Here is a 20,592-nt window from a genome sequence, read left to right as displayed (position 1 = left end):
TCGTACCCCAAGGCACCTAGTCGATCTTTACCAGGCATCTTTGAAAAAGAACGACAAAGGAAAGGAAACAAATTTTGTTTCAAATGATGCTGAGAACTCCACCACTCATTATGATGTATCTGATTTCTTTGAGGACCCTGAAGGAAATATTGGTCATCTGATCAATGATGGAATAGTTTAATATGTGGGATTGTGAAGTACATATGTAAATAAATAATGTAAAGAACTTATTGTTAAGTTTTATTTTCTATGTATTTAAGTTTCAAATGTGATGTACATAAATAATGAAATATTAATATGAATTTTAAAATTATTAAATGTGTCAAATTTTAAAATAAAATTTTAGTATATGACATTATTTTATGTACAGTGTTTCTTAGAAAAATAATTCTGATCAAGTATTCAATTTAACTGTGCATACTACTCATTTTATTATTATTTGTTTTTGAAGAATGGCAAGGATATGTAATGAAGATGTATGCCTTGCGGATAGTGCAAGTTCGCACACTATTCTCAAAAGTGATATATATTTTACCCATCTTGTGCCAAAAGAGGAATATGTTAACACTATTATTGGCTCAGGCAATGTGATAGAAGGCTCCGGAAGAGCTATAATTTTGTTTCCTGGAGGAACAAAACTTATAATAAATAATGCACTGTTGTCTACCAAGTCTCGAAGAAACTTGTTGAGCTTTAAAGATATTCGACGAAATGGATATCATATTGAAACTATGAATGAGGGAAATCATGAGTATTTATATATCACAACTCATGATTCAAATAAGAAAGTTATATTAGAAAAATTACCCTCACTTTCATCTGGGTTGTATTATACCAAGATTAGTGCAATTGAATCACATGCCACTGTAAACCAGAAGTTTACTAGCCCAAATAAATTCATAACTTGGCACGACCGATTGGGTCATCCGGGAACAACCATGATGAGGAGAATTATTGAAAACTCTCATGGATATTCACTAAAGAACCAGAAGATTCTTAAAACTAGTGAATTTTGTTGTGCTGCATGTTCTCAGGGAAAGCTAATTTTAAAGCCATCACCAGTAAAGATTGGATTTGAGTCCCCTGAATTCCTAGAAAGGATTCAAGGTGATATATGTGGACCTATTCATCCACCATGTGGATATTTTAGATATTTTATGGTCCTGATAGACGCATCTTCGAGATGGTCACATGTGTGCTTATTATCTTCTCGCAACCTGGCGTTTGCGAGATTACTGGCTCAAATTATTCGATTAAAAGCACAATTTCCAGAAAATCCAATTAAAGCAATTCGTCTTGATAATGCTGGTGAATTTACTTCCCAAGCTTTTGATGCTTATTGTATAGCTAATAGAATAAGTGTTGAACATCCAGTAGCTTATGTTCACACACAAAATGGGTTAGCAGAATCACTTATTAAGCGCCTCCAATTAATTGCTAGACCCTTGCTTATGAGAACAAATCTCCCAACCTCGGTTTGGGGGCATGCTATTTTACATGCCGCAGCACTTATTCGTTTGAGGCCAACGAGTTATCATCAATTCTCTCCTATACAATTAGCTTTTGGCCAGCAGCCAAATATTTCCCATTTAAGAATATTTGGGTGTGCGATATATGTTCCCATTGCACCACCTAATCGCACCAAAATAGGACCCCAAAGAAAATTGGGGATATATGTTGGATATGATTCTCCCTCTATAGTGAGGTATCTTGAGATACAAACTGGTGATGTGTTTAAAGCCCGGTTTGCGGATTGTCATTTTGATGAATCAAAATTTCCAACATTAGGGGGAGAGAGTAAGCTTCCTGAAAAGGAACTTAATTGGAATGCATCATCGTTGATGCATTTAGATCCTCAATCAGGGCAATGTGAACTGGAAGTTCAAAAGATTATACATTTGCAAAGAATAGCAAATGAATTGCCTGATGCATTTTCTGATACAAAGAGGATAACCAAATCTTACATACCAGCGGAAAATGCCTCAATTCGAATTGACGTCCCAGTAGGACAAGTAGCCACTGAAGCAAATTCACGCCAGAAGCGTGGCAGGGCGGAAAATGCCCCAATTCGAATTGATGTCCCAGTAGGGCAAATAGCCACGGAAGCAAATACACGCCAGAAGCGTGGCAGGCCTGTCGGTTCCAAAGACAAAAATCCTCGAAAGAGAAAAGAGGTAAATAATATTCCTGTTGAAAAAGACATAGTAAAGACACCTGAAGTTGTCCAAAATTCTGATATAACGTCAGAAGACGTTCAGGTACCTGAAAATTGTGAAAATGACGAGATCTCGATAAATTATGTCTTTACAGGAGAGAAATGGGACCGAAATAAGACAATTGTCAATGAAATATTTGCATATAATGTGGCATTAAATATCATGCATGAAAGTAAGGATATTGAGCCAAGATCAGTTGAAGAATGTCGACAAAGAAATGATTGGCCAAAATGGGAAGCAGCCATGAAGGCTGAATTAGACTCACTTGCAAAACGTGAAGTCTTTGGACCGGTAGTCCGTACACCTGAAGATGTAAAACCTGTTGGATATAAGTGGGTATTTGTGAGAAAACGAAATGAGAAAAATGAAGTTGTGCGCTATAAAGCCCGACTTGTGGCACAAGGTTTTTCACAAAGGCCCGGTATAGATTATGAAGAAACGTATTCTCCTGTAGTGGATGCGATAACATTGCGTTATTTGGTCAGTTTATCTGCATATCATAAACTGCATATGCATTTAATGGATGTGGTAACAGCCTATTTGTACGGCTCATTAGATCGGGATATCTATATGAAAGTCCCTGAAGGACTAAAGATATCTAAACCATCCAATGAATATTCGCAAGGGTTATACTCAGTCAAATTGCAAAGATCTTTATATGGTCTAAAGCAATCTGGACGAATGTGGTATAATCGTCTTACTGAGTATCTGGCCAAAAACGGATTCAAGAATGATGATATCTACCCATGTGTTTTCATAAAGAAATCTGCATCTGGATTCGTTATAATTGCTGTGTACGTTGATGATTTAAATATCATTGGGACTCCTGAAGAGATTCCAACAATTATAAAAATTCTAAAAGAAGAGTTTGAGATGAAAGATCTTGGAAAGACTAAGTTTTGTCTCGGCCTGCAGATCGAGCATATAAAAAGTGGGATCTTTATTCATCAAACAACATACACAGAAAAGATCTTGAAAAGATTTTATATGGATAAGTCACATCCATTAAGTACACCAATGATCGTAAGATCCTTGGATGTGAAAAAGGATCAATTCCGTCCTAAAGAAGAAAATGAAGATATCCTTGGTCCTGAAGTACCATATCTTAGTGCCATTGGAGCGCTAATGTATCTTGCTAATAATACGCGACCTGACATATCATTTGCTGTGAATTTACTAGCAAGATATAGTTCCTCTCCAACCAGAAGACATTGGAGTGGAATCAAACAAATTTTTCGATATCTTCATGGAACAGTTGATATGGGATTGTTTTATCCCTATGGATCCAAGTCACAACTAGTTGGCTATGCAGATGCCGGATACTTGTCTGATCCACATAAAAGGAGATCTCAAACAGGATACCTGTTCACATATGGTGGTACAGCTATATCTTGGAGGTCCACGAAACAGACGATTGCTACAACATCCTCTAATCATGCTGAAATACTGGCGATTCATGAAGCTAGTCGCGAGTGTTTTTGGCTGAGGAGTCTGATTCAATATATTCTATCATCATGTGGACTGATTGATCATAAGATAGCTCCAACTGTCCTGTTTGAAGATAATACAGCATGCATTGCTCAACTTAAGGGTGGATACATCAAAGGTGATAGAACAAAGCATATTTCTCCCAAATTCTTCTTCACTCATGACCTTCAAAATCAAGGGACAATTGATGTCCAACAGATCCGTTCAAGTGACAATCTGGCAGATTTATTTACAAAGTCACTCCCAAAATCCTCCTTTGAAAGATTGGTACATGAGATTGGAATGCGCCGATTTCGAGACATTAAATGATGTCGGCAAGAGGGGGAGACTGTACTCTTTTTCCCTTGGTCAGGTTTTTTTTCTCATTGGGTTTTTCTTGGCAAGGTTTTTAATGAGGCAGTCCCCATCACTAAAGGATATTGTACTCTTTTTCCTTCACTAAGGTTTTTTTCCCACTGGGTTTTTCTTTAGTAAGGTTTTAACGAGGCAATAATTCTAAATGGACATCCAAGGGGGAGTGTTGAGATAAGATTTGTTACGTGGATGCCCATTTATGAAGGGCGGTGTAGTATTTTCAAGGAAGAATGCTTTTAATAAGCATTTGAAAATCTATCCTATGGACATCTATAAATAGAGGTCCAAGCCTCTGAAAGTTACATAACAACAGAACAAAATACTATTCTCCCTTCCTTTCATACAAATAAATCAATCCTCTTTTATGCTGCAATCAAATACTCTTCTCCTTGTATTTCTACTACAATTCTTTCTCTTCTTTTATTTTATAAGTATTTTAAATTCTATTTTCTATTACTCTTTACATATAATATTAATAGCAATATTAACCATTTTTATTATATTGAGATAGTAACAATAAACAAATGCAATTCTCTCTCTCTTTATTTTTAATACTTTTTTTTATCTTTGTATATATATACACAATACAACATATAATATTATTATATATATATAATAATTATTGAGCTAATTATATTAATAATAGAGTCTTCTATTTATACATCTTTATTTTATATATCTTTTATTTTACAACAGTGATGCATTTTTCTTCAAAAAATAGACAGATTATGTAAAATCTACACTTATGATTTGGCTAGTTATCTGGCAATACAAGAAAATGATGTAACCTATACCATTGGATCTGTTTAACACTTGGTACCAATTAGGATCCTTTACAATCTTAGCGTACACACAGAGTCTCATTTTTTGGGTTAATTATGTAATTTAACATATATATAGTTTTATATGTGAGGACAAAAAGACATCCATTTTGTAACTTAGATTAGATTGATATTTACTGCCACTGAAGCATCAAGTCCACTTGTGCCTCATGTATATATATTAAGAGGAAGATATATGATTAATTGGCTCAACAAGAAACATTAAATAATTATGAGAAATTGGTTTCAATAATTTTACTTTTAGTATCATCTTCTCTTGGACTGTAAGACCATAACACGAGGTTTCAAAATAGTTTGATAGATTGCAAGTGTCAAGATGGTAGCTTTGTTATGAGGTATTGAACGGAGAAGGTTGAGAAACTCACATTTAGTTTTATGTTTGTTTGTTTAAAAATTGGTATTAAAATTTTAATTTTAATTTTTTTAAATTTTAGTATTTTAATATTTTTAAAAAATAAAGATGTAAGAGATTAAAATTTTTTAAAAATAAGAAACTGAAATTTTAATAACATTTTATACCTAAAATATTTTTATTTTAATTAATTAATTAATTTTAATTTTATTCTTTATAGATATTAAACTAAAACTTCATTTTTATTTCAATCTCTATCTTTCACATTATACTAAATATAATATTAAAATTTATTTCAATCTCAATTTTTCAATTTTTATCTCTCATTTTTTATTTTTAGTCTTTGTCTTTCTCTCAAATTATATAAAGTAGGATAATTGATTGAATTACGGACAATACTGAATTTAATTAAGTCATTATTGTTGATAAAAATATATCTATGAATAAGAGAAAAGAAGCAAAAAAGGATGATGACAAGGAAACAAACGGCTAATTTTTTTTGTGTATTGTTTAAATATATGTGTAATACATTATTATTGGAAGATTGGGTGTTTTTTTTTATATGGTGTTTTATTCAAATCGGACGGTCCGATTTGTTTGAAGAGAAAAATAAATTACAAATCGGAGGGTCCGATTTGTTTGGAGAAAAAAATAAACTACAAATCGGAGGGTCCGTTTTGTATTTTTTATTTTTTTTTATTTTTTAAAATAAAAATCGGACGGTTCGATTTCAACATTAAAAATTTTTTTTTTCGAATTCACAAATCGGACCGTCCGATTTGTGATTGTTTGTTTGAAAAAAAATAATAAAACATGCACCGATTTGTACATCCCATACCAATGTGAAACACACTTCTGTTCACAGCTTCTTGTTATACACTTCTCTCTCTCCCACGTAAAAAATAACAAGCGGAAACATTAACCTATCCAAGTAAATGGGTCCTAAACATCAGCCACAAATTCAGATTCCGAGTCTTCAATATCCAGAATACTCAGATATTTATGTCTTACAACGACAAGCTTCTAAAAGTTCTTGTTACATATAACACTCAAGCATATGCCACTTCATATTCCAAGTAACTTCAACTAGCTAGTGACCATCAACTAGATCATTTTTTATTTGAACTCACTAAAAAAATATATATATATAGAATTATCTGCTGGTTTGTTTCTCTGTTGTTTATTAAGCGCGAAAGTTGAAACGATGGCTGCTTTTACATCGGTTGCTCTACAACCTTTGGTACCTTCTTTTGAAGGAAACCGTGATCATAGTTCATGGTTGGTGAGTGTGAAATCACACAGATACACAACAGGTCAGAGATTAAATCAGATGAACATTGCAAGGGGGTTAACAATTCATTGTGCAGCAACAAAACCAGCAAAATCACCAGGTATTAATATTAGTTTTCTCTGTGTTACTGTCACTGAATTCCAGTTGTGTTTGTGGTAGCAATTTGAGGAGCATTAACCAGTTTTTTATTTAAACTTTTCTTGGTGATATTAGCTGAAGAAGACTGGAAGGTTAAAAGAGAAATTCTGTTGGAAAAGAAGGTATATCTCATTCTCCTTATCAGAATAAAGTGTTATTTGAACATAATCGTCATGGTATTCTATGCTTCATCATAAATTCCATGCCTTATTTAGATCCCAAGTTATAATATATTCAAAGAACTATGACCTTACAAGAGAGATCACAGGATAAAGTATGATACCAAATATTTAACTAACTAAGAGCACTGCTGTAAAGTTAAAATGGTAGGCAAAATCTATTTCATAATCATATCACATCAATCTAAAAAAGAAGTCTAATGCATTTTTCCTAATAATTTGTGTTAAACATAAGGGAATGTAAAATGCCACTTTTATCATCAAATTCAGAGTAAATGAGTTGCATGGTATGATAATATGGAAATTGCAGGTAAGAAGTGTTGATGTAAAGGAAGCTCTGCGCCTTCAGAAAGAGAATAAGTTTGTGATTCTTGATGTAAGGCCTGAAGCAGAGTTCAAAGAGGTTAGTGAACAATGTGCCTACACACACATTTATCTAGTTTCATGTGTACAATTCTTCTCATTTCCACTAATCTGATGAAAATAAAAAACCATTGGGTTTGAGAATTTGTGCAGGCTCATCCTCCAGATGCCATTAATGTGCAAATATATAGGCTTATAAAAGAGTGGACTGCATGGGACATTGCTAGGCGTGCTGCATTTGCATTTTTTGGTATTTTTTCTGGTACAGAAGAGAACCCTGAGTTCATAAAGAGTAAGAGATATACACTACATGATGCATTTCTTGAATGCATGCATTTCATGTTTCCTGAATCTAAAGAAATATTTGGTTTATGCTGATGGCAGCCGTTGAATCAAAATTAGATAAAAATGCAAAGATAATAGTAGCTTGTTCATCAGGGGGTACAATGAAGCCAACACAAAATCTGCCAGAAGGTCAACAATCAAGGTACTAACTTTTCTCCATCTTCATATATTCATTTCAGAGTATAGAGGGTAGTAATAATACTATTTTATTAGTAACAATATAAATGATTGATTCTATGAAATTGAAATCCATCCAGAATTTTAACATAGCCCTAAACTCCAAATTAATAATTCGGGGGCTGAAATGCACAAGAATTTGTGTAGTTAATTAATTAATAGCTTGCATTGCGTGCATGTAAGACTAGAGTAAGTCACATGAATGTTTCGTTAGCATGCGGCATATCACTCTTGCAAGTATAATAGCCACAATTGATTTGTTCAGGATTACTCACTCATTTAATACAACATAACCTCTATATAATTTTTTCTCAACAATAACATAATAATATACTAGGAAAAAAAATACCACTATACACAATAAGATATATTTCTACTCTCTATTGCAAATAAATTATTAATTCTTGATAACTAAGAGCAAGTTATAATGGAGGTGAAGAAGCATGTAAAATCCAACTTACTTTGCTACTTGATAAGCAAGTCAACTTGTCTTACTACTAGATAAATATGCTTACATAATTTTGATAAACTCTAGTCATAAAATTTGATTATCTTTTTATAATTTGATCAATTTTGACTTGTCAAACTTCTATAATTTCCTATAACCTTCTTGCAACATAATCAACTCTTGTCCATTCTTTCATGAAATTTTCATCCTTCACCATTTGTTATCAACTTGAGTAAATAATCTTGTCATTCATGAACATTCTAGCAATCTCTAGGAGTTCTAATGCAACTTGAATTCTTCAACTTGGTTATTGGTAATTGATAAGTTTAGTTTAATTTCCAACATTTATGCTTGATTTTCACAAATTATTGTAAACTTCAAACCACTAATCTGTTGCTATAATAGTTACATTTAATTCTTTCATAGGTCTCTGATAGCAGCTTACGTGCTGGTCCTTAATGGTTTTACCAATGTGTTCCATCTAGAAGGAGGCCTTTACTCATGGTTTAAAGAGGGTCTTCCTACTGTTTCAGATGAGTGAAGCCAAGGCCACGTTTTGACCATAACGAGAGTGCCCATAAATGGATAAATACCTATAGAACAAATGAAATGAAATGTCACCATTGAACTAGTTCGGAAAAATAGTGTTAGAACTGACAAGAAAATGTGTCAAGACTGGTTCCCTTGATTACATTTTGAGATGTAGTGATATGCATACACTAAGGATTCTGAACCTCTCTGTATGATGTACCATACTGCTTCAATTAAAACACTTGGTTCTATTGTTCCTTTGTATATCTTATCAAAGAGGAACTACCTAAGCCTTTAAGGATGCTCTTGCCATAGCTAGAGCACCTTCATAAGTTTGATTTCCTCCGATAAAACCACTCATGTGAACAAATGTACAACCTGGGATGCCAGCAACCTCAGAGAGCTTGTCATTCTCCAAACCCCTCCAAGGGGATGGTAATGGTTTTCTGCTCTCGAATCTAGCAGGTGAAACTACCACTGCCTGCAGTCTCCACTTCTCGCTTCTATCATCCTACAGGTAAAAAAGGTCTCCAATGTAAAATTTTCTTAATAGAGGGACAAAATCATTAAATAAATGACGAGAAGAAGGATTTGCTTCCTATATGATAGTTTGCGTACAATCAATCTTAAACAGCCATTGACTAAATCAGTTAAACATACATACCGGATAAAGAACATATTTGATGGAAGGACTAATTTCCATTTCCTTCTCAAGCTCATGTATGTGAAATTTCCACTGAGGAACAAGGGAGAAAAGGTTTCAGGTAATTAAAATGAATATTATCAAGAATCAAATATGATAAGTAAAAAGTTCCCATTATCCCAAGAGAAAGTACTAAAAATTTGTGCGAATCCATAAATATGCCTTGTATGCTTACAGGACAAGATCGAGTCAGCTTTATGATTTCTCCACTAGAATCAATAGTTTCTCTTGCTGCAAGACACTTCATAACAATCGACCGTGCCGGTAACCATGATTTTGCATAATAGTTCACATTCTGTAGTGTGAAAAAGAATTAAATTAATCCTTTTCAGACCAGAACAGAGAGAGGTATGTGAGACGCAGTACAAGCATAATGTACAAAATCAACATGGACCTTCCAAATAAGTCTCACTTACATCCAAAAATTCATCACCGGCCAGGGACATTGCACGATGAAAGGCCTCATTTTCTCTCTCAGGTGACTGATCAGAATACATCCAATCTAAATTCAATCGTTTTATTCTAGAGGACAAGCTAGTATTAATTACATATTTTGGAGGTTCTTCGATGTCATATTGATTCACTCCATTATCCACAGCATCAACTGCCTATATTTAACCACATATCCACTAAAAAATTGGAGAAAATTATATACTTAACCACAGATGCGCTGAAAAATTAGTTACCTCTACAAAGTTTCTGTATACAGCTTTATATAACTGATGTACATGAGGGTGTCCTTCATCAAGCTGAAGCACCTTTGCAATTATCTCCAACCCATAATGCTGCATGGATTCAGTACCATATATATTGTATTAACTTGGATACAAATATAAAATATGAATAAATAAGTGAGACAATGAGACAAACACCTTGTAGACAAGGCCAGCGCTGCTTAGCTTAGTGGCAAAGCCATGACCCAACACTTCATCGAAGCCTCTTTGATGGTGATCGTAACGGTGTCGTTTAGGGTCATACACGCCTCCAACATCGACTACTGCATCAAGTGTTTCCAAAACCTGTCAAAGCAAAAAATAACAAGATTTCTTTTTTGTAGCACCAAAAAACAAAAAGAGCAGAAAAAGGAAATGTGAGGAGGTTAGTTACGTTTGGGTTTCTAGTTCTTAGAATATGGGCATTGGAGAAGTGTTGGGTAAGGCGAAGCATGAAGCAAGCGAGTGCTTCGTCGCAGTGAAAGGTTCCGCTGTGAGTTCCCACCCGCTTAGCAGCGAGCGTGCAGAAACACGAGGAAGCTACAACGCCATGGTTTGGCAGAGAAGGCTTTCGGAATGTGAAGACCACATTTTTCCACGCTCCCGCGAGCTTCACCATTTTCTTCGAAGTTTTCTCCTTTGCTCTGTTTTTTTTTCTGCCTCTGCCACTGCAACGGCAAGTAAAGCACGAAACAGAGAAAGAGAGGAGGACTAGCTCGTGCTTTATTGCCGCCTAAACGCCGTCGTACTTGGCGACTGGCATCGTATTTCTTTTTTTTTTTTTTGGGGTCTTGCGGTGTATTTCATTTGAGAAAGTCTAAGATATTAGTATATGTTAGTATATGTTGTGGTTTTTAGTTATCAATGGTGTTTTGAATGGTATGAGATTGTATTTAATGGTATAAAATTATTCAATTTTTTTATGGTTAAATGCTGGCAAGAATTTAACAAAAATGCTGGTCCTAACACTCCTCATTTCATTTCTTTAAAATATATGATGTGGCGGGTTGGTTCATTCCATCTTATTTAGTGAGGAGGTCTTAAAATTTTGCACCCACTTTGTTTAATTGTGGACTGGCGAACTATTAAATAATATATAATTTCACAATTATTTTAATAAATTTATAATTTTTAAAGGCATAAAAAATTATAATTTTTATATTCACAAACATTAAAATCTTTATAATTATAAATATCTAATAAACATAATTATAAACTAAATTTTCATCCAAAATATAATTATAAATATTGTCTTCAAAGTAAAATAAACATAATTCAAAACATAATTATAAATATTGTCTCCAAAACAAAATAAACATAATCCAAAACACTCAATTTTCATATTCATTCTCTTGTAAGTTGGGTCGGGAGAAGTTGGATTTTGGCAAAAAAAATTGCAAAAATACCCTCTTGCCAAAAAAACACTAAATCCGGCGGAAAAGTCCACCAAATCCCACAATTTAAGCAGTGCGGATTAGGCGGACTTTTACTATTTGGCGGTCCCAATTTTCTAGTCCGATCCACCTTTTTTGGCTGATTACGTGGACTGGCCCCGCGGGTTTAGACTCATTTGCCACCCTTATTTGTGTGTTTAAGGTTTCAGCTTAAATTTTTCTTCTCTTTTTTGGTCCAACCAAAAACAGAAATTGATCAAATACAACCAGATCTGATGAACCAAATTTGATGAAACCAAGCAACCAGGTAAAAGGCAAGCAGAATAGCAGAGAGGCTGAGATAAACGAATAAGAAAATCGAAGCAGGAATCGACGAGCTAGAAATAGAGGATGATGAAGGCGAGAACAGAGATGGAGGTGGCGCGACGACAACTAGGCTGTGCGATGAGGAAGAGAAGAGAAGAGAAGACAGTGAGGCGACGCGACTGTAAGACAGCGATGAAGACATGGCTGCAAGACTGCTAGTGGATGAAGAAGCGATGAATGTCGAGATGGTCACTGATAAGAAGATTAAAAGTTGAAAGGTCTGAAAAGGAGATTGTGAGAAGAGCAGAGGAAGGAAAACGAGTGAGAGAGATGCACAGGGAGGACACACCGCCGAAATGAAATATTTAGAGAACTAGGGATAGGGTTTCTGATTTTTTAATTTAGCTATATATATTATTGAATTATATATTTATTTATTAAGTTGTGGATCTGTGGATCGAATTTGCGGATTCAAATGTGATATTCGAGATTCGATCCCCTTATAATGCGGATCGGATCTTATTTGATCTAATGACAGTGTGGATCAGATAATATCTATAATTTGTGGATTGGATGCGAAGGGGTTAGGGGGAAGGGATTGTAGTGACAAGATAGAGGTTATGTTGGTTATAGAAAATATTGGTGGTGTTGATGGTTTTGGTGAAAATGTTGACATAGTTGGATTAGAGAATGTGGGAGCAAGTGAATAGAGATAAAATTGAAATTGGAAATAAGATTAGAGATAAAATTAGAAAAAGTAATTTGACTAATAGTTGATCGCCAAAAAATTATGAATAAGTTTAAATTGAAATTTATTTCAAACATTAAAAAAATTTAAACAAATTAAAATTTAGTAATATTTTTAAAAATTTTTGAAAATATTAGAAATAAAAGATATATTTTACTCGAGAGAAAAAGAAAGTTGTATAAAAAATTTATGCAAATCCAAATAAAAAGCTCTTACATAAGAGACATGTTAGATATAATTATTTACGCACTTTTTTCTATCAGTTTAAATTTTTAAGAGAACTAGTTTGATGACAAAATTAAATACCCAGTAATACGAAGTCAGCATGTAATCAAGAGATGACAACAATAATAGATTAAGAGTAGTGAAAGATTATTGAGTAAATAATTATTTCTAATCATATAAAATTTGACTACTCACAAAACTAACCACAAAATATTTAAATTAATGTTATACTCATAAAAGATGAGTATCGGTTGACAAAAATAACTAATCGTTAAAATTAAAATTGTCTCAGTTAATTTTCTTTTAATTTCTAAATTATTCTTATTCTATTATTATCTTTAACCTATTTCTTCCTTATCCCTTATTAGAATCAATCCTTGCCAAAATCAAAATCAGAATCAAAATTAAAACCAAAATCAAAACCATCCCTCACCCATACCTTCCTTACTCTTTCTCACCACTCTCGTTGTCTCAACTTCATTTACTCATATTTATCCGTCGTCTCAACCCCTCCCTCACTCTTTCTCGTTACCAGCCAAATTGCCGCCAAATCTACTCCTTCTCACTTTCATCTCATATTGTTGTCACCCAGTATTTCTTGCCATTGATTGCTTTAATGGCAAAAGACAAAGCGTACACATAGTAAGAAAGGATGATAGAGGTGTATGCATCGGGGATGAAATCTTCCTCGCTGTTGCACCCTCTTCCTTTTTATCTTCTTTATTCTTCTTTTCTGTTTTCCTCTCTTTCTCGCTCGTCTTTCTTTGGTTTTACTTTCGACATCGACGGCAGCGTGATGACTCTCTCTTTCGTCGACGGCGTGTTTTTCTTTTCTATTCTTTCTTATCTCTACTTCTTTCTTCTTTCTCTCTATTTATTGTGTGTATATATTGTGTTGATGGTGGCGTTGTCATTGGTAGTGTAGCAGTAGTATGGTTGTCGCATTTTTTTTCTTTCTTATATGTATGTGTGTTGTATTTATGGTGGTGTTGGCAATGGTAGTGGTGGTGGTGGTGTAATAGTAGTGAGGATGTGGTGGATAAGAAAGAGATTTAGAGGGTGTGGAGGAGATGAGAGAATAGAATATAATTAAAGGATGATTTTAGTAAAGGTAGAATTGATTCAGATTTTAGAAAGATTTCATAGTTTGATTTTGATTTTGGTTATGGTTCTGATTTTAATTTTGGAACAGATTGATTATGGCAAGGGTAGAGAAGAAAGAGGTTGAAGATAATAATAGAACATGGATAATTTTAAAATTTTAAAAAAATTAACGGAGCCAACTTTAATTTTAATAATTGGTTATTTTTGTCAAATAATACTTATTTTTTATGAGTATAGTATTAGTTTAAATTTTTTGTAGTAAATTTTGTAACATCCTAATATTCAAATCCTTATGCTCGAGTCATAAGTCAATGATATTACGGTGGTACGACTCTCAGGTGGATTCTTAATACATAATTATAAGTATAACTGAAAGGAGTATTAATCGAGAAGCCTGAAAAGAGTAAAAATAAAATCGCGAAGACGTATCACTCACGTTTCAACAACCAAAAGATAAAACGTGAAGTCGAAAGCGATATAAGGATAAAGGCATAAAGGAGATTAAGAGAAGGACAGCATATAGATATAAAACATAAGTAGATAGCCACTAGTCGTGACCCACGAAGTTTAGGCCAGCTAGGGTACAGTATGAAAGTGGTCGACAACAGTACCTCCTAATCTCTCCCAAATAAAACATGAAATCCTCTATAGGTGGTGCACGAAATTGCAATCACACTTTTGCAATTCCGCACAACTAACCAGCAAGTGCACTGGGTCGTCCAAGTAATACCTTACGTGAGTAAGGGTCGATCCCACGGAGATTGTCGGCTTGAAGCAAGCTATGGTTATCTTGTAAATCTTAGTCAGGATATCAATAATTATCAGGGTTGATTGTGAAAAGTAAAAGAACATGAAATAAGTACTTGTTTTGCAGTAATGGAGAACAGGTTGAGGTTTTGGAGATGCTCCATCTTCTGAATCTCTGCTTTCCTACTGTCTTCTTCTTCAAGCACGCAAGGCTCCTTCCATGGCAAGCTGTATGTAAGGGTTTCACCGTTGTTAGTGGCTACCTCCCATCCTCTCAGTGGAAATGTTCAACGCACCCTGTCACGGCACGGCTATCCATCTGTCGGTTCTCAATCAGGCCGGAATAGAATCCAGTGATTCTTTTGCGTCTGTCACTAACGCCCCGCCCTCAGGAGTTTGAAGCTCGTCACAGTCATTCAATCATTGAATCCTACTCAGAATACCACAGACAAGGTTTAGACCTTCCGGATTCTCTTGAATGCCGCCATCAGTTCTAGCTTATACCACGAAGATTCTGATTAAAGAATCCAAGAGATATCTACTTAATCTAAGGTAGAACGGAGGTGGTTGTCAGGCACACGTTCATAGTTGAGAATGAAGATGAGTGTCACGGATCATCACATTCATCCAGTTTAAGAACAAGTAATATCTTAGAATGGAAGCAAGCATAATTGAATGAAAAACAGTAGTAATTGCATTAATCCATCAAGACACAGCAGAGCTCCTCACCCCCAACCATGGGGTTTAGAGACTCATGCCGTAGGAAGTACACAAAGAAACGTGTAAAGTGTCATGAGGTACAGATACAATGTCAAAAGATCCTATTAATAGTGAACTAGTGACCTAGGGTTTACAGAAATGAGTAAATGACAGAAAAATCCACTTCCGGGCCCACTTGGTGTGTGCTTGAGCTGAGCATTGAAGCATTTTCGTGTAGAAGCTCTTTCTGGAGTTAAACGCTAGCTTTTATGCCAGTTTGGGCGTTTAACTCCAATTTCTATGCCAGTTCCAGCGTTAAACGCTGGGAATTCTGAAGCTGATTTGCAACGCCGGTTTGGGCCATCAAATATCAGGAAAAGTATGAACTATTATATATTGCTGGAAAGCCCAGGATGTCTACTTTCCAACGCCGTTGAGAGCGCGCCAATTGGGCTTCTGTAGCTCCAGAAAATTCACTTCGAGTGCAGGGAGGTCAGAATCCAACAGCATCTGCAGTCCTTTTCAGCCTCTGAATCAGATTTTTGCTCAGGACCCTCAATTCTAGCCAGAAAATACCTGAAATCACAGAAAAACACACAAACTCATAGCAAGTCCAGAAAAGTGAATTTTAACTAAAAACTAATAAAAATATAATAAAAACTAACTAAAATATACTAAAAACATACTAAAAACAATGCCAAAAAGCGTATAAATTATCCGCTCATCAATAGGCAAGTTCAAAAGAATTCAATACATAATATGAGTTTTTCAAAATAAAGGTGGAGAGATTCTAAGCACAAAATTAAGAAGAGAATATAAAGATCTTCGCCATCTCTCAGATGAACCACAGCTCTCTTCTGAGCACCTGGACCTGTATCTGAAAAATAAGAGATATATACGGAATGAGAACCCCCGACCCATGGGTTCTAAGTACGGTAAAAGTGCCAAATAAATACAATGCATTGTAATAAAAACTCACTAAGCATCCTAACCTCCCTTTCACCAAACATTCACCCTATGTTCTCGCTAATCCATAAATAGGCAACTGTCATAAGGGAACGCTAAGTCTAATTCATATATTTCATGCTTCTCAACTCTCTCTAACTCTCCAACGAATCAAAATCAGAGCCATAAACAAAACCATCACCAGTTATTCTATCTCAACAATTCTATATCGTTACCTCATATCCTCACCTGGAACAAGTGAAATCACCTTACTGCGTCTACCCAGGGAACTCAAATTATCTCATTCAATAATCATCATCATTATTTAATTGCATGATCAACTCATCTCATCTAGAACAGCCCTCAGCGTCAACCGACACCAGCAAGAGGGACCTCTCAGTTGTACAAACACAAGCAATACACAGATAAGGTACAAGCATAACAAGTAGCATATATGATATAGCAATCCAAACAAATAGATAAACCCAAACAATTCAAACATACGCAAATGATGTATGCTTGCCCTATGACTGATGATATCATCTGTCAATTATATAGCCAACCCGACACGTCCTGGTAGCTAACCATGGACAAAAACACCCATCACGGAGCAAGTAGGTTTGAGCTACAACCCCCTTGCTACTACTCGCTCAACAGAGCCAGTAGAATAACCACTACTGCGGCTACTATCCAGGGGTGTTTAAAAGCTCAATCTGGAGCGAGTTGAATCACCACTACTGCCGCTACTACCCAAGTGTCACAATCTCTGACCTGGAGCAAGTGGGACAAACCACAACCCTTTCTACTTCCCAGGATCTCAAAACATACATTCATTCATTTTAAAATCAATCATCATTATTATCAAATCTCAAACATTAACCTGGAGTAAGCGGGACGAACCACCACTCTTACTACTACCCAGGTATCACAAATACACATTTATTCATAATCACCCTTCATTATTATCAATTCTCAGACAATGATCCGGAGCAAGCAGGACAAACCACGACCCTTGCTACTACCTAGGTATCACAGATACACATTTATTCAAAACTCCATAATTAAACTTATTTATCATAATCCTCCTTCCCCATCTCATACACGGAGCAAGTGGACAACACCACTGCCTACTATCCAGGGTTACACGTCACATTCAACACTTTCCATCATTACTCATTTACCACATTCATTAATCATATATGCATCTCCGGCATACTTGCCACATGTTCAAGTTCCCTCAATCAATCATAATCATTTAATCATTAATAATCATATACATGTACATACTCAGCCATATTTCAATGCTTGTCACAGCCATCCGACTCATAACATATACAGCACTCTCACCATCATCCTCAGCAACTCGTACAATCATCATTTCTCATCATTCATCATTGATTCTTACTTTACTTCATCAACAAGTTACCACATGCCCTAACTTCTTTTCATTACTAGGCATGCTATAAAGATTAGGACCTAGAGGATGAAAATAGAGGCTTAGAAGTTTGAAATTCAGCTTTAAAATTAAAAAAACCAACTTTTGTTGAAAACAGGGTCACGTGTGCGCGTCGCCCATGCGCACGCGTGGAAGCCAGAAAAAAACAACGTGATGCGTGCGCGTCGCCCACACACACGCGTGGTGGTAAGAAAAGCAAAGCGATGCATATGCATCAGCCACGCGTACGCGTGGGTGCGTTTTGTGCTCCTCACACAAAACCAGCACAGTATCCGCACAACTCTCAGGATTTTCTATGGGGCATTCACATCAGTGCAGTGACGCGTATGCGTCAGCTAGGTGCACGCGTGGGTGAGTAAAAATCGAGACTGACGCATGCGCGTCGGCCACGCGTGCGCATGGTAGCACGATTTTCCAAAATTTTTTACTAAGTTAAAAAGTTGCAGAATTACACTTTTAAACCCCAAACTTCCAACACACATAACTTCTTCTACAAAATTCCTTTTTCAACCATTTATGAACTGTTGGAAAGTTCTTTGAATAAAATTTTATAAAAATTCATTTTTGAAGGATTTCAAACTCCGTGGACCGAGTTACCAACCGCCGAAGTTGGTCAAAAATCAGTTTTTACCCAAACATAGAAATCACCAATTTTTCCAATGTTCACAAGCCAAATTCATTTCCACTCATCCAAATGACCACAACCCGACCACATTCACATAATTACAGTCAACTAAACCAAACCTATCTCCTCTATACAAATTCACCCAAACTATCAAATTTCACACCTAAATTTTCTCAAACCTTATTGTTTAATAACCAAACCAATTGTTCACATTCAATATCAAAAATACATCCAATCTCTTATATCATCACACAATACACACATCAACTTACCTTCCTTACCTTTTTTTGGTCTCCGGCCTAAAATTTACGGCCTCCGGCCCAAATTCACAATTTAAATGCATATTCCACAAACCAATACTCACTATCCAATTCATCAAATTCTCAATACACCAAACATAAAATTCACACAATTCTCAACCCAATCATTAATTTACATTATATATCAACTATACATATTAGCAACAACCATTTACACAATCCAAACTTAATTCTAGGGGCATCTAGCCTAGGAATTCTCATCACACCACACGGTACTTAAATGAAACTTAAACCGTACCTCTTGTAGCCAAAATAATTGAGCATCTTCTTTGGAAGTCTCCACCAACCCTTAGCTCCAAGCCTCACCAAGCTCCACAAGCAACACCAACCTCCCAATTGTGCACCAAAATCACCAAATACACTAACATAACCAATTTCACATATATACATCAATCTAGGGTTCATGAAAATGATAAATCACAAGGGTTGGAGGGTTTCTTACCTTAACCTACTGAAGTTTGTGATACCCATGACTCATACTAGAGCACTCATAGACAACCAAAATCACAAGTATTTCTCAAAACCCAAATTAAATTTGAATTTAAAGAAAAAAATAAAAACTGGGCAGAGAACAGTGGGATAATCACCACAAAACTAGATAGAATTGTAAAGGATAAGAAGAGTAACACGTGGCCTCAAACGGCTCGTCAATCGAAGTTCTGGAGAGAAAGTTATGGTGATTTGAAGTTGGAACTTGGATTAGATTTTCTCCTCTCTTCTCTCTTCTCCAAAGCTGCGTCCCTACCCTCTTCCTTTAGGGTAAATGAGCTTAAATGCTCATAACTAATGTTTATATGTGTTGGGTCTTGGGTCCACTTGGGTCCGGTTCACTTATTTTTGTCCGTTGGCCCAATTTTGGGCCAAAACCTTTAAGATTAGAACTTTAAATTGCATTTTAAATATTTCTACATATCCTAATTATAAATCCTAATTTCTTAGCCTTATTCACTTATAATTAATTTTCTCAGCTGCAGTACCAGACAGATCTTAGTCGGTACTGCCGGTCAAAATTCCAGTGCGCGGTTTTATGCAGAAAACTATATTTTCTGACTAAAAAAAATTAACTGAATCCAAATATCATATTTAAATTATTAAATTCTAATTGCTAATTTTTCTAATCATTTTCACTCATATCTAATTTATTATTTAATTAATTACGGTTAGACCGGGTTTTACAATTTTTGTTAGCGTCAAATCTTATATGGTTAAAAATAACTATTCACTCAAGATTATTTTAAATAGATAAATGCATAAATAAATAAAATTATAATTCTAGAATAAAATAAAACTCAATTAAAATAATTGCAAGTTGAAACGAGCTAGTTAAAAATGTTAGTTTGATCGACCATGTTGATTTACAGTTTTTGACACTCTAGAGTCATAACAAAAAAATAAAAATAAAATATATTTTTTGTTTCTAATATTTGTAATTTTTTAAAAATATTTATAATATCTAGTTTCATTTAATTTTATTTTAACATTTTCAACTCATTTTATTTTCAAAAATAATATTTATAATTTTTTATATACTTCTTACATTTATTTGTTTTTAATAAAAAAATATATTTTTTATATTTTTTCTTTTTAACAATCACATTAATATCATAAGTAAAAGATATGAAAAAAATAATATAAAAATAATATAAATTCCTACCTAACTTAAAGCCACTTTCGTATTTTCTAAGAAAAAAGACGCAACAAGAGAAAGTTTAACAATGACTCCAAAAAAGGCCATTCTCGACTTAGGTCCAATAGTTATACAAGGCCTAACCCTTCGAATCAAGTCTCCTATTTCAGGTGAGTAACCTGATTCTAACCTAAGATGGAGATTACTCTAGTAATTTTCTACTTATGAGAGGATCTAGCACATTAGAAGCGATCCA

At 34.8% G+C, this 20,592-nt stretch overlaps 2 protein-coding genes across 2 annotated transcripts; one reads left to right on the top strand and one right to left on the bottom strand.

The window, feature by feature from the left end:
- Positions 1-6,088: 6,088 nt before the first annotated feature.
- On the top strand, positions 6,089-9,325 carry LOC112705871 (rhodanese-like domain-containing protein 14, chloroplastic). Its single transcript, XM_025756868.3, has 6 exons — positions 6,089-6,643; positions 6,757-6,803; positions 7,171-7,263; positions 7,377-7,515; positions 7,608-7,710; positions 8,620-9,325. The coding sequence occupies exons 1-6, from the start codon at positions 6,457-6,459 to the stop codon at positions 8,732-8,734; spliced, it is 684 nt and encodes a 227-aa protein (XP_025612653.1). The 5' UTR covers positions 6,089-6,456; the 3' UTR covers positions 8,735-9,325.
- LOC112705870 (uncharacterized) lies at positions 8,799-11,088 on the bottom strand. The gene is made up of 7 exons (XM_025756865.3): positions 10,535-11,088; positions 10,300-10,446; positions 10,114-10,212; positions 9,844-10,035; positions 9,603-9,722; positions 9,389-9,460; positions 8,799-9,235 (listed from the first exon to the last, which is right to left on the bottom strand). The coding sequence occupies exons 1-7, from the start codon at positions 10,757-10,759 to the stop codon at positions 9,011-9,013; spliced, it is 1,080 nt and encodes a 359-aa protein (XP_025612650.1). The 5' UTR covers positions 10,760-11,088; the 3' UTR covers positions 8,799-9,010.
- Positions 11,089-20,592: the final 9,504 nt, after the last annotated feature.

Source organism: Arachis hypogaea, chromosome 8 (assembly GCF_003086295.3).
Source record: "Arachis hypogaea cultivar Tifrunner chromosome 8, arahy.Tifrunner.gnm2.J5K5, whole genome shotgun sequence".
NCBI lineage: Eukaryota > Viridiplantae > Streptophyta > Magnoliopsida > Fabales > Fabaceae > Arachis > Arachis hypogaea.
Note: the sequence above shows the minus strand (reverse complement) of the source record. Positions and strands in the feature narration are given on the sequence as shown.